Here is a 13,704-nt window from a genome sequence, read left to right as displayed (position 1 = left end):
TCGAATACTAATGAGATGAGATTGTTTTGGAAAAAATGGCAGATGGAAACACATTTGCAAAAAAAACTCTGATGTAGTGAACATTACACCCACATTACGCCATTATGTTTGCCTGGTTTGCTGTTGGTTGCTAGGTTACCAATACTACACTGAGCCACTCTAACAACTTAATGGAAACGCAACAAATTCACATTTGGGATTGAATTGATTATCTTTTTTTTTTACTTTGAAAAGATTTGCTTCACGTAAAATCTTAAAAGTCCCTCCAGTATTTGGAGAGTCCAATAGTTCTGAAGATCAGGAAACTATAAGGGTTTTACAAGATTTGTGTGTATTTTAAAACACAATCATTGAGGCAAATAACGCTGAAGACTGAAGCAGCTAATAATCATTTAAACTGAGGAAGGGCAGAGGGTTGCTGAAGAACTACCGAGAAATTCCAGCTGCTGTCTGGGCCTTCATTGCTTTAATACACTTCACCTTCTTCATGTGTTCAGTACTTTTTCCCTGCGTCATTTCATTTTATTAAGCATAACTATATTTGTAAACCAATTAGTTTTGTTTTCTTTGCATAAATGGATTTCTTTGATTGCTACCAACATCCGGGGAAAATTGCAAGTCAACAGAACCTTTAGAAAGATGTTTTTAATTCAATTCAGCTTTATTTGTATAGCGCTTTTACAATGTAGATTGTGTCAAAGCAGCTTCACATAAATGGTCATAGTAACTGGAACAGTGTGGTTCAGTAACTGGAACAGTGTGGTTCAGGTTTTAGTGTTTAAGTTCAGTTCAGTTCAGTTTAGCTCAGTTCAGTGTGATTTATTCATTACTGAGAGTTCAAACACTGAAGAGCCAATTCATCGATGCGTAGCTCTACCAATCCTGAACCATGCGAGGCAGTGGCGACAGCGAAGAAAAATTTTTCTGAGAAAAATGGTGACGTGTTCAACACTTATTTCCCCCATATATAAATGTCCCTGGAAAATCCTGTAGGGACTGATATAGATAGTAATTAAATGGAACTACAGTATAACTTTTAACTATATATAAATACACTACAAGACACATACAGCAGGCACATACAAACTCTGACTGACACTCACTAGCATTCCTCATTTCTGCGCATTTCAGAGATATTTTGTCATAATTTGACGAGCACATGCCCCAGATCACCCGCTGTTTCAGACATCTGGTTCTGTTTGTCCCTTATTAAAAAGATGCGGGAGAGCGATGTGCCTTTTTTCGGATTTTTTTTTTCTTCACTGGCAGTGTTCACCACATGGCCAGATCTTGAAAAGCCATTTTAACTTGACCTGGCACACATTTAACACGAATGACTATAGTGATGAAACGGCAAGGGCTCAAAATCTGGACAATAATAATAGGTTGCATGTGTTAGAATTGACATTTGATGTTCACATTCTGATACTGATATATTGTGTATAGAATCAAAGATTTACCCTAAATAAATACACTACCTGACCAAAGTCTTGTCGTCGATCCCAGTTGTAAGAGCAACAAATAATGATGAACCATCTGCTGAGCTGCATCCCAATCATCACAAATAGTGTACGACGTACTGGAACCCGCATGGACCCAAGATTATCACAGAATCAGTCAAGTTTGGTGAAGGAAAAATCATGGTTTGGGGTTACATTCAGTATTGGGGCGTGCGAGAGATCTGCAACATCAACAACCTGAGGTATCAAGACATTTGTGCTGCCCATTACATTACAAACCACAGGAGAGGGAGAATTCTTCAGCAGGATAGCGCTCCTTATACTTCAGCATCCACATCAAAGCTCCTGAAAGCAAAGAAGGTCAAGCTGCTCCAGAATTGGCCAGCCCAGTCACCAAACATGAACATTATTGAGCATGTGTGGGGTAAGATGAAGGAGGAGGCGTTGAAGATGAATCCAAAGAATCTTGATGAACTCTGGGAGTCCTGCAGAAATGCTTTCTTTGGCATTCCAGATGACTATATTTATTTGAGTCATTGCAAAGATGTATGGATGCACTCCAAGCTCATGATGGAGTCAGACACAATATTCACTCTGTCTCCACTGCAGCAGGACTTTATATTCTATACTGGACATCATTTCCAACCCGGGCTCATTGTGGAAACGTAGCCCCGCGGACGTTTCTGCGGACCGCGATTTACGTCCCGGGAGGTACGTATTCGAGCGTTTTTTATTTTCGCGGATCCGCGAGAGGCCGATGTGCGCGCTTTTTCGCGTCTCGGGCGCCTCTCGGGAGCGCGCAGCGTTCGCGCCCGCGCCGTTCTCACGCGAAAAGCCGCCGGATTGAAAAAAAAAAAAAGCAAAAGCCCTCGTCTTCAATTTCGACCGCGTTTTCGGATCCCGCCGCGTTCTCGCCCTTATTTTTCGGATTCCGTTTTTCGTCTTACCTGATTTCCGGAACCTGCTGTTCCCCGGACTCGATCCCGGTCGTCTTCCACCGCGGCCGGCTCCTCCTCCTCCTCCTCGTCCGGGGCCTCCGCTCCGCCTGATGCAACGCTGTGAGCTAGGCGGACAAACTGATTGCATCGGGAAAGCCCTCCACTCGGAGGCAAGCCGTTGGCCGGCGAGCGCGAAGAGGAGGGGCGGAGCGGCGCCACACTGCCCCGCAGTGTTCGCTCGAAAAAAACCAAGCACAGCCTTTACGTACCTCCGGCCACGTAAATCGCGGTCTCCAAAAAACGTCCGCGGGGCTACGTTTCCAGAATGAGCTTGGGTTGATCATTTCTGTTCAGTGACAAGACTTTTGGCTAAGCAAAGTCAGACCTTGCTGTCCTACTTAAATTGGTAAAAATTAAGGCATGATCATATTTTATTTAGGTAAAATAAGCATAATCTAGAGGCCTTTGCCTTTCATTTAAAACACTACGGATACCAAATGATCAACTAGAAGTCGAGTTATTATCTGTTGTTCTAAAAACTTGGATAGGCGACAATACTTTTGTCAGATTTGTGTCATTTTAGGTAACCTAATCTGACTACTTTTAGATTAAGATTACTTTTCCAACTTGTTTTCCGAGGCAAGAGGAGAAGAGCAGTGACTGAAACATCAAAACGACAATAGAAATGTGCCGTCTGTGAGTAAACAGAATACAGATCAATCATTTACAGGAATGTGAGGCTGATTGTAATGAGTGGATGGATGGATGTTTGTTGTCTGTATGAGTGTCTCATTTATATTGCAGTGTGTGTTTGTGTGTGTGTGTGTGTGTGTGTTTATGTTGTGAGGGTGTTTGTGAGTGTGTGGGTTTATTTGTGTTTATTTGTGAGTGTGACAATCTGTGTGTTTGTTTGTATGTAAGAGTATGCGTGTGTGTGTGTTTGTTCGTGAGTGTGTGTTTGTGTGTAAGTCTGTGTGTGTGTTTGTGAGGGTGTGTGTGTGTGCTTGTGTGTGTTTGTAAGTGTTTGCACCTGTAAGTGTGAGTGTTTGTGTGTGCATGCACGTGTGCATGTTTGTGTTTTAGCATGTGAGTGTTTATGTTTAAGTGTGTGTGTGTTTGTTCGTGAGTGTGTGTTTTGTGTGAGGCTGTGTGCGTGTTTGTTTGTGTTTGTCTGTGAGTGTGTGTGCATGTGTTTGTGTGTGTCAGTCTGTGAGTGTGTGAATTTGTGTGTGTGTTTATTTGTGGGTTTTTGTGTGTGTATGTGTTTTTGTTTGTGAGTGTGTGTTTGTGAGTGTGTGGGTTTGTGTGAGTTTTTGTTTGAGTAGGTTTGTGTGTGTGTGTGTGTGTGTGTGTGTGTGTGTGTGTGTTTATGTTGTGAGGGTGTTTGTGAGTGTGTGGGTTTATGTGTGTTTATTTGTGAGTGTGACAATCTGTGTGTTTGTTTGTATGTAAGAGTATGCGTGTGTGTGTGTGTTTGTAAGTGTGTGGGTTTGTGTGTGTATGTGTTTGTTCGTGAGTGTGTGTTTGTGTGTAAGTCTGTGTGTGTGTTTGTGAGGGTGTGTGTGTGTGCTTGTGTGTGTTTGTAAGTGTTTGCGCCTGTAAGTGTGAGTGTTTGTGTGTGCATGCACGTGTGCATGTTTGTGTTTTAGCATGTGAGTGTTTGGGTTTAAGTGTATATGTGTTTGTTCGTGAGTGTGTGTTTGTGTGTAAGTCTGTGTGTGTGTTTGTGAGGGTGTGTGCATGTGCTTGTGTGTGTTTTTAAGTGTTTGCGCCTGTAAGTGTGAGTGTTTGTGTGTGCATGCACGTGTGCATGTTTGTGTTTTAGCATGTGAGTGTTTGGGTTTAAGTGTGTGTGTGTTTGTTCGTGAGTGTGTGTTTGTGTGTAAGTCTGTGTGTGTGTTTGTGAGGGTGTGTGCATGTGCTTGTGTGTGTTTGTAAGTGTTTGCGCCTGTAAGTGTGAGTGTTTGTGTGTGCATGCACGTGTGCATGTTTGTGTTTTAGCATGTGAGTGTTTGGGTTTAAGTGTGTGTGTGTTTGTTCTTGAGTGTGTGTTTTGTGTGAGGGTGTGTGCGTGTTTTTTTGTGTTTGTCTGTGAGTGTGTGTGCATGTGTTTGTGTGTGTCAGTCTGTGAGTGTGTGAATTTGTGTGTGTGTTTATTTGTGGGTTTTTGTGTGTGTATGTGTTTTTGTTTGTGAGTGTGTGTTTGTGAGTGTGTGGGTTTGTGTGAGTTTGTGTTTGAGTAGGTTTGTGTGTTTGTGTGTGTGTGTGTGTGTGTGTGTGTGTGTGTTTATGTTGTGAGGGTGTTTGTGAGTGTGTGGGTTTATGTGTGTTTATTTGTGAGTGTGACAATCTGTGTGTTTGTTTGTATGTAAGAGTATGCGTGTGTGTGTGTGTTTGTAAGTGTGTGGGTTTGTGTGTGTATGTGTTTGTTCGTGAGTGTGTGTTTGTGTGTAAGTCTGTGTGTGTGTTTGTGAGGGTGTGTGTGTGTGCTTGTGTGTGTTTGTAAGTGTTTGCGCCTGTAAGTGTGAGTTTGTGTGTGCATGCACGTGTGCATGTTTGTGTTTTAGCATGTGAGTGTTTGGGTTTAAGTGTGTGTGTGTTTGTTCGTGAGTGTGTGTTTTGTGTGAGGCTGTGTGCCTGTTTGTTTGTGTTTGTCTGTGAGTGTGTGTGCATGTGTTTGTGTGTGTCAGTCTGTGAGTGTGTGAATTTGTGTGTGTGTTTATTTGTGGGTTTTTGTGTGTGTATGTGTTTTTGTTTGTGAGTGTGTGTTTGTGAGTGTGTGGGTTTGTGGGAGTTTGTGTTTGAGTAGGTTTGTGTGTGTGTGTGTGTGTGTGTGTGTTGTTGGGGGATATGAGTGTGTGGGTTTGTGAAGGATTGGGGTGTGTGTGCACGTGTGTGTGTGTTTACCTTTATTACTGTAGACCAAATGTCTCCACAAGTATAGCGATACCAGTAAATTATAATGCCAGATTTCTTGAGAGGGTTGGATTGAGGTAGAGGATAGAATATACAGTCTGTACAGTATAGAATTCAGTGCGTCTAAGTGAAGTCCCCATAAAGATAGCTGTACAAGTGTGTGTGAGCACGTGTATGTGTGTTTGTGTGTTGGTTTACATGACTGCATGCTGCTCTTTTTCTCCCATACAGAAGCTCTTTTGTTTGGTCTCAGACTTCTGGCAGGGTCGAGGCGCTCCCGGTGTGTTATTGGTCGAAACGCTGAACACCCACTGCTATTAGTGGTGTGTAAAAGCTCAGCTTGTGGACAAACTTAATTAAAGCTGCCTTGAATTAAAAGAGTGTCCACAAGCGCACACTTGCTCAATTTAAGCACGTTTCTTTTTAAGTAGTCAAAGGATAGTTTGGATCGCACAGAGAGCCCCCTTGATTCCTACATGGTGTACGTGCACTACGTGCGCAGGTTTGCAGTCAGAATAGTTGCTTCACTACAATTTTTCAGAAAAACCATAACTAGAATGTACTTTTTGGCAACATTTCTACATTAAAAGTGCTATACCTTAATAACACACATGCTAATAAGCAACTAGCTAACAGTGAGAATTGAACGAAGTGTTACCAATTTTATTCAAGCCATATTTTCTGTAAGCCAATAGATTTATTTCTATAAAAGAAAGTTGGCCATAGAAACGAATAGTTCATTTTAGTGTAGTCATCTACATACTTTTAAAATATATTGATACCATTGTGGATATTCAATACCATTTTGGTGTATGTGCGCTACATACCGATATTCGATAAGATACCTTGAAAAATATTAATATTCAATACCATTTGGGATACTTGATACCATTTTGGTGTACGTGCGCTACATACTGATATTCAATACGATACATTGAAAAAATGTATATTCGATACCATTTTGGTGTGCCTGTACTACATACTGATATTCGATATGATACCTTGAAAAATATTGATATTCGATACTATTTTAAATATTTGATGCCATTTTTTGTTCATGCGCTACATACTGATTTTCGATACAATACGTTGAAAAAAAATTGATATTTGCTACCATTTTGGATATTCGATACCATTTTTGTGTACGTGCACAACATACCGATATTTGATATGATACCTTGAAAAATATTGATATTCAATACCATTTTGGATATTTGATGCCATTTTGGTGTACGTGTACTACATACTGATATTCGATACTATACGTTGAAAAAAAATATTCTTATACCATTTTGGATATTGAATACCATTTTGGTGTATGTGCGCTACTTACCGATATTCGATATGTTACCTTGAAAAATATCGATATTTAATACTATTTTGGATATTTGATACTATTTTGGTGTATGTGCACTACATACTGATATTCAATACGATGCGTTGAAAAAAAACGATATTCTTATATCATTTTGGATATTCGATACCATTTTGGTGTATGTGCGCTACATACCAATATTCAATACGATACTTTGAAAAATATCGATATTTGATACCATTTTGAATATTCGATACCATTTTGGTGTACGTGCGCCACATACCGATATTCGATATGTTACCTTGAAAAATATCAATATTTAATACTATTTTGGATATTCGATACAATTTTGGTGTATGTGCACTTCATACCGATATTTGATGTTACCTTGAAAAATATTGATATTCGATACTATTTTGGATATTCGATACCATTTTGGTGTACGTGCGCTACATACTGATATTTGATGCGATACGTTAAAAAAAAAACTATATTTGATACCATTTTGGATATTCGATACCATTTTGATGTACGTGCGCTACATACCGATATTCGATATGATATCTTAAACAATATCGATATTTAATAACATTTTAGGATAATCAATACTATTTTGATGTACCTGCACTACATACCGATATTCAATACGATACCTTGAAAAATACCGATATTCGATACCATTTTGGATACCGTGGGGAACAAATTCCACAATATTAAAGTTATGCAAATGACGTAAAAAGGAAAAAGAACTGAATCATATAATGCTTATATCAGGTACGTCAGCAGTTCTGTAAGTCCAAAAGGAAATAAATAAAAAAATCTAAATTAGCCCAATCTCGTCTTACATTCTGATTAAAACTAAAGTGTTAAAATCTTAATATTATTATTAATTATTCATCTCCCCGCTGGTGAGAAGAGCAACTGATACTAACTAAAAGCAAGATTGTATCATTTAAAATATTAAAATATCAATATTTTTGACTAGTTCATTTAAAATCGAAATCAGTTTAAAAACGTTAAAAAGTTAAAGTTTAACAATAAAATCAGTTCTTTGCCTTTTGTTTTTACAATCATTAAATAAATATTCATAATTTTTCAGCCAAAATATTGGCTATTGGCCACCGAATAAAAGAGTTATCGGTTATCGATTTCCATATCGGTGAATATTTTTACACCATAAAAATGTTACACTCAATGGATGTTAAATGATCTGGTAACACTTTAGTTTAGGTCACAATTCATGCTATTAACTACTGGCTTATTACCTGCATATTATTAAGATATTAACTGTGTATTAGTTTATTCATCAATGTATTGATATTCAATACCATTTTGGTTTACATGCGCCACATGTGTGAGTTTGCAGTCAGACTGGATGGCTTTCTGAAGTCAACACTTTTTCATTTGTTTGTTTTTCTCATTCCCTCAAGGTGCATAATGAGTTCATCCTGCCGTCGGAGAAGGAAGGTTTCATCTACCGCATCGCTGACATTATAAAACGAGCAGAGTCGATGATGAAGAAGGAGTCGTTGGGTCATCATGAAAGCCATGGAGGCTCCCGTCCCTCGTATATAAACAACGTCAACTCACTGTCCGCTTCTCAGGTGGGAAAACAAGTCAAAAAAAGGCCACTTGTAAAAAAAAAATGAATATTTATTGATTGATTGTAAAAACAAAAGGCAAACAACTGATTTTATTTTAAAACCTTAACTTCAGAAAAGGTTTTAAACTTTTTAATTGAACTAGTGTTGTCAAAAATATCGATATATTGATATGTATTGATATTAAAATATTTAAAATGATATAACCATGCTTTTGGTTTGTATAAATACTAGTTGCACCAGCAGAGAGATGAATTATTAATAATGATATTAAGATTTGAACACTTTTGTTTTAGGGTGCTTTCACACCTGTAGATCGATTGTTTTGTTCCCAAACAGGGTTTACAATTCTTACAATGTTTACTTTTGTTTCTGGTGCGGTTCGCTTTCATACAGCAAAGTTTCTAATTGGACCAAAATAATTAAAACAAGTTGAGTGCGAGTAAACTCTCAGGGTTTCAGGGTTTACTTGTCAGCTGTCATGCATTGTTATTTTAATTGAAATTGACATTTATATTGAAATTGACATTTACCGGTAGGAATGATGGCATCCCGCCCTACTCATCATTCTCTCTTCATATAACCATATATATGGCTATTAAATATCCATAATACACTGTGATATAGCCTGGTTTCGTTAGTTTGTTGCATCGTTTTGCTTTCTCATTACAATCGATCAGCACTAGAGTTCGTTTCAATCGAGCCAAGACCACCTCATTCAGACAGTCTCACACTGATTGATATGGTGCGGATCTGAGCACGATTGCTGGATTCACATATGCCAAACGACCCATGCTACCATTTCGGATATTCGATACCATTTTGGTGTACGTGCGCTACATGCCTATATTCGATATGTTACCTTGAAAAATATCGATATTTAATACTTTTTTGGATATTCGATACCATTTTGGTGTATGTGCGCTACATACCGATATTCAATGCGATACCTTGAAAAATATCGATATTTGATACCATTTTGGATATTTGATACCATTGTTGTGTATGTGCACTACACACTGATATTTGATATGATACCTTGAAAAATATTGATATTCGATATTATTTTGGATATTTGAAACCATTTTGGTGCACGTGCACTACATACTGATATTCGATACGATAGGTTGAAAAAAAAACGATATTCGATACCATTTTGGTGTACGTGCGCTACATACTGATATTTGATACGATATGTTGAAAAAAAAAAACGATATTCGATACCATTTTGATGTACGTGCGCTACATACCGATATTCGATATGATACCTTGAAAAATATCGATATTCGATAACATTTTGGATATTGTGGGGACCAAATTCCACAATATTAAAGTTATGCAAATAAAGTAAAAAGGGAAAATAACTTAATCATATAATGCGTATATCAGGTACGTCAGCAGTCCTGTAAGTTCAAAAGGCAATAAATAACAAAAAAAATCTAAATTAGCGCAATCTCATCTTACTTTCTGATTAAAACTAAATTGTTAAAATCCCAATATTATTAATAATCATAGCCTGGTTGCGGATCTGAGTGTGATTGCTGGATTCACATATGCCAAACGACCCATGCTAACTAGGCAAACGAGACTGTCTAGGTGTGAAAGCACCATTAAGCAGAAAATAAGATGAGATTGCGCTAATTATGTTTTTTTTTTAATAATTTATTGCATTTTGGATTTAAGGACTGCTGACGTACCTTCTATCACTTCTACGTACCATCACACTATTTTTAGCTGTCCTTTGTAAAAAAAAAAAAAATTAAATAAACACAGGCTTTGTCCAAAAGCTCAGTTTCACTTCAGCCTGTCCTTCAACTGATCTGCAGATATGTCTTAATTAGCGCTGAGAAGCAGAACAATGTCTGTTTTATGTAGCTTTGAGATCTGTAATGCTATAATGCCGGTCCACACACACCCTGAGGATTGCGTAACACCCCTCCAGAGGCGTCCGCTGGATCCAGACCAGCTCATGATTACAACCATCCGTCCCAAACCAAATCTTTCTGAGTCTCAAACATCGATCGATTTCTCTGCAGAGCGAGGCTTTGACAGAATGTAACCCTCGTACCCAAAACCACAGGCTTCGCCTCCAATAAAGCCAGCAGCTGTGGGGTTTATGCTGAAGAAGTGGCATTTGTGTGTGTGTAGGAGCTGTTTCAGTGGCACAGAGATGTTATTTATGGCATAAATAGTTTGTAAAATGAGTGTTTGACTGAGATTGAAGATGCTGAGAGCTTCAGCCGTTAGACCAAAAGTGCTCTTAATTAAGTTTAAGGACTTCGCCATTTTAGAATATTACGTAAGTAACTATATTTCAGACTATTTTAATGATATAAGAGCATAGTTGAAGCGCATGACGCAGGATGTACGTTAAAAAATATTTGTGTTTTATAATTCAGGTTTTTTTTATTTATTTGAGTTGCATTATAAGATCTTGATCTTTCCTTCAACAATTTTAAGTGGTAAACAGGTTTAAACGCAATAATATTTGTGCCATTTACATATATCTCAATTAATATGCAAGTGCATGTATTTACCAAATCTATTATTGGATTTTATTTTAATTCTTAGTCTTGCCGGGAAAAGGAGGGATGGTTTGAAACCCAGATTGTACAGTTCTGCCATAACGGGTTGCTCCACAACCTCAAGGCTGTAGTCATCGTAGATAGCGATCGGCTTGTCCTGATATTATAGCGAGCCCCTTCATTTCCGAGCCTCTCGCATCACAGCCTCTTTAATCTGATAGCGGTGATGGCGAACTATCACAGCTCTTGGTTTTCCTCCTTGCTTCAGTTTGGCCACAAGAGCGCGTCTGTCGATCTCCGGTGGGGATGATAGGATTTGCTCGCCCATAACATCCACCAGGAACTGCGAGAAAAACACAGATGGTCGAGGGCCCTCGACGGATTTTGGCACTCCGATAATTCTGATGTTATTGCGCCGACTTCGACCCTCCAAGTCCAACGTTTTAGCTTTTAGCTTAGCATAGCTCTCAGTTAGCTCAGAACAGGTCGCTTCTAGCGAGAGAATTCACTCACTGAGAAGGTCGGCATTCGATTCTAGCAAAGTAATTGGCGTACCTTGATCCAGCACCGCTGTTTGAACTGAGTCCAGTTTCGCTTCCAAAGATATCAAGGCGGCTTTAAACTCAGTAGACAGGGCCTCTCTATGTTCTTCCAGAAGGCTAGTTCAGGCCGCCATGTTAAACTGCTGCGGTACCGTTGTCTTTAGGAGGGCCTTTTTTTCCCATATTTGCTGGACTTCGATGCCATTTTTAGTCATTTTAAGCGTTTAACATGTAATAAACAAATAAATAAAGTGGTGGAAGTTTCAAGGATTGAAAAAAAAAGTCCACAGGGACCTCGAGACAGGTGCGACTACTCCATTCACGCCCGCAACCGGAAGTCCTCATTGGATTTTATTTTAAATGCGTGTTTGTGTAAAACAATATAATCTGCACAAAGAAATGATGGGGTTCTTCTCTAAAGAAGTTGTTAATCCACCCAGTTTAGTGCGGCATTATGGGCGCTTTACGTTATAACCAGGGCCAGACGGAATCTGCGGACGTTTTTTAGTATATCTGCTAAGAATTTTGGGAGTATCATAACTGAAACCTTAATATGTGAAATAAAAAGTAATACCTTTTTAACATTGCATTGTACATAAATCAGATGAACATTTTCACATTAGTTAATAATATTACTGAAATTAATAAAAAAAGCTCAATAAATTTAGATTTACACATATTTACTCAAGTAAACACACAGAATTAATGATGGGCTAAAAATCTGCAGAAATTGGCGAAATTCTGCGCGCAGATTCCACGTGGGCCTAATTATAACTAACGTGGTTCAAGTGCAAAGTGCAGTACTTTAGTTAAAAGTTGAGGCAACTCAAAAAATAGCTATAGAGTAAGCTGCCTTACAAATTTAAGTTCAATAATAATAATAATTATCATCATCATCCTCATGATCATCATTAGTATTATTAATATTATTATTACATTTGGATTTTTTTCATTTCCTAATACACAATAAATATTAAATTTTATTTTGTAATAAATAGGCTCATTATTTATTTATTCATATGATTTATATGATATTAGAATACGTGTTAACTCTTGTAAGTGATTTTATGTTTTAGAATAGGACATGTCATATTCTCAATAATATTAATAATAATAATTCATAATAATTAACATGGAAAGCGAGTGCATGTTTTTACCAAAACTAATACTGGATTTTATTTTAAATGCGTGTATGTGTAAAACAATATAATATGCACAAAGAAATAATGGGGTTCTTCTCTAAAGAAGTAGTTACTCCACCCAGTTTAGTGCTTCATTATGGGCGTTTTACGTTATAACTAACGTGGTTCAAGCGATGGATCTGCGACAGAGAAACTACGTTTTGGGAAACACTCGTCACTACATCCTTCTTTTCCCAAACGATGCATCGTACTGATAGTTCAGCCGCGAGTTACGTCGATGTTTGGGAAACGCACCCCAGGTTGAGTTGACTCAACCTTAATCAAGTAAAGTGCAGTACTTTTGTTAAAAGTTGAGTCAACTCAAAAAATAGCTATATAGTAAGCTGCCTTACAAATTTAAGTTCAATAATAATATTAATTATCATCATCATCATCATCCTCATGGATTTTTTTCATTTCCTAATACACAATAAATATTACATTTTATTTTGTAATAAATAGCCACATTATTTATTTATTCGTATGATTTATATGATATTAGAATACGTGTTAACTCTTGTAAGTGATTTTATGTTTTAGAATAGGACATGTCATATTCTCAATAATATTTGTAAAGGAAACATAGGCTCTCTCTATTACATATAATTCAGTTAATATGGAAAGCGAGTGCATGTTTTTACCAAAACCAATATTTGATTTTAATGTAAATATGTGTTCGTGTAAAACAATATAATCTGCACAAAGAAATAATGGGGTTCCTCTCTAAAGAAGTTGTTACTCCACCCTGTTTAGTGCATCATTATGTGCGTTTTACGTTATAACTAACGTGGTTCAAGCGATGGATCTGCGACAGAGAAACTACGTTTTGGGAAACACTAGTCACTACATCGTTCTTTTCCCAAACGATGCATCGTACTGATAGTTCAGCCGCGAGTTACGTCATTGTTTGGGAAACGCACCCCAGGTTGAGTTAAAAGTTGAGTCAACTCAAAAAATAGCTATGCAGTAAATTGCCTTACAAACTTCACTTTGGTTTTACAGTGAATGGGTTTACTCACTTTCAGTAAAGTCAATTAATCAGTCTTCATCAGTATATTTGACAGTAATAATGAACAAACTTTTTTTTTCTCTCTTTCAGCCAAACCTACACAGTCTGGCTCGAGCTCATTCCTCTTCCTCTCTACCAGGTAAGCTCTACCATTGTGTATTACTGATGTCAACATGAAGCGCTCTTTTAGTCCGGCACCTTCCTCACACGTACGCAT

General features: G+C 37.8%; 1 protein-coding gene and 1 long non-coding RNA gene across 8 annotated transcripts in view; one reads left to right on the top strand and one right to left on the bottom strand.

The window, feature by feature from the left end:
* The window catches only part of wnk4a (WNK lysine deficient protein kinase 4a), a 128,656-nt gene that overhangs the window by 93,601 nt on the left and 21,351 nt on the right, over positions 1 to 13,704 (top strand). For 6 of the 7 annotated variants that reach the window (XR_015503768.1, XR_015503767.1, XM_087275646.1 and 3 more), the window contains 2 exons: positions 8,060 to 8,233; positions 13,578 to 13,626. Coding sequence is in view for 5 of the 7 variants with exons in the window: in XM_087275646.1 (XP_087131772.1) it covers positions 8,060 to 8,233; positions 13,578 to 13,626 (223 nt within the window). In the remaining 2 variants the exon portion in view is untranslated. Of the gene's footprint in view, positions 1 to 1,131; positions 1,489 to 8,059; positions 8,234 to 13,577; positions 13,627 to 13,704 lie in introns of those variants that run through there. The other variant, XM_087275649.1, reaches the window with a different exon arrangement.
* Positions 3,202 to 8,062, bottom strand: LOC147834373 (uncharacterized). The gene is made up of 4 exons (XR_015503806.1): positions 6,799 to 8,062; positions 6,474 to 6,708; positions 5,029 to 6,228; positions 3,202 to 3,401 (listed from the first exon to the last, which is right to left on the bottom strand). It is a non-coding gene; the product is annotated as an uncharacterized LOC147834373 (long non-coding RNA).

The sequence above is a fragment of the Danio rerio genome, chromosome 12 (assembly GCF_052040795.2).
Source record: "Danio rerio strain M-AB ecotype USA chromosome 12, GRCz13ab, whole genome shotgun sequence".
Classification (NCBI taxonomy): Eukaryota; Metazoa; Chordata; class Actinopteri; order Cypriniformes; family Danionidae; genus Danio; species Danio rerio.
Note: the sequence above shows the minus strand (reverse complement) of the source record. Positions and strands in the feature narration are given on the sequence as shown.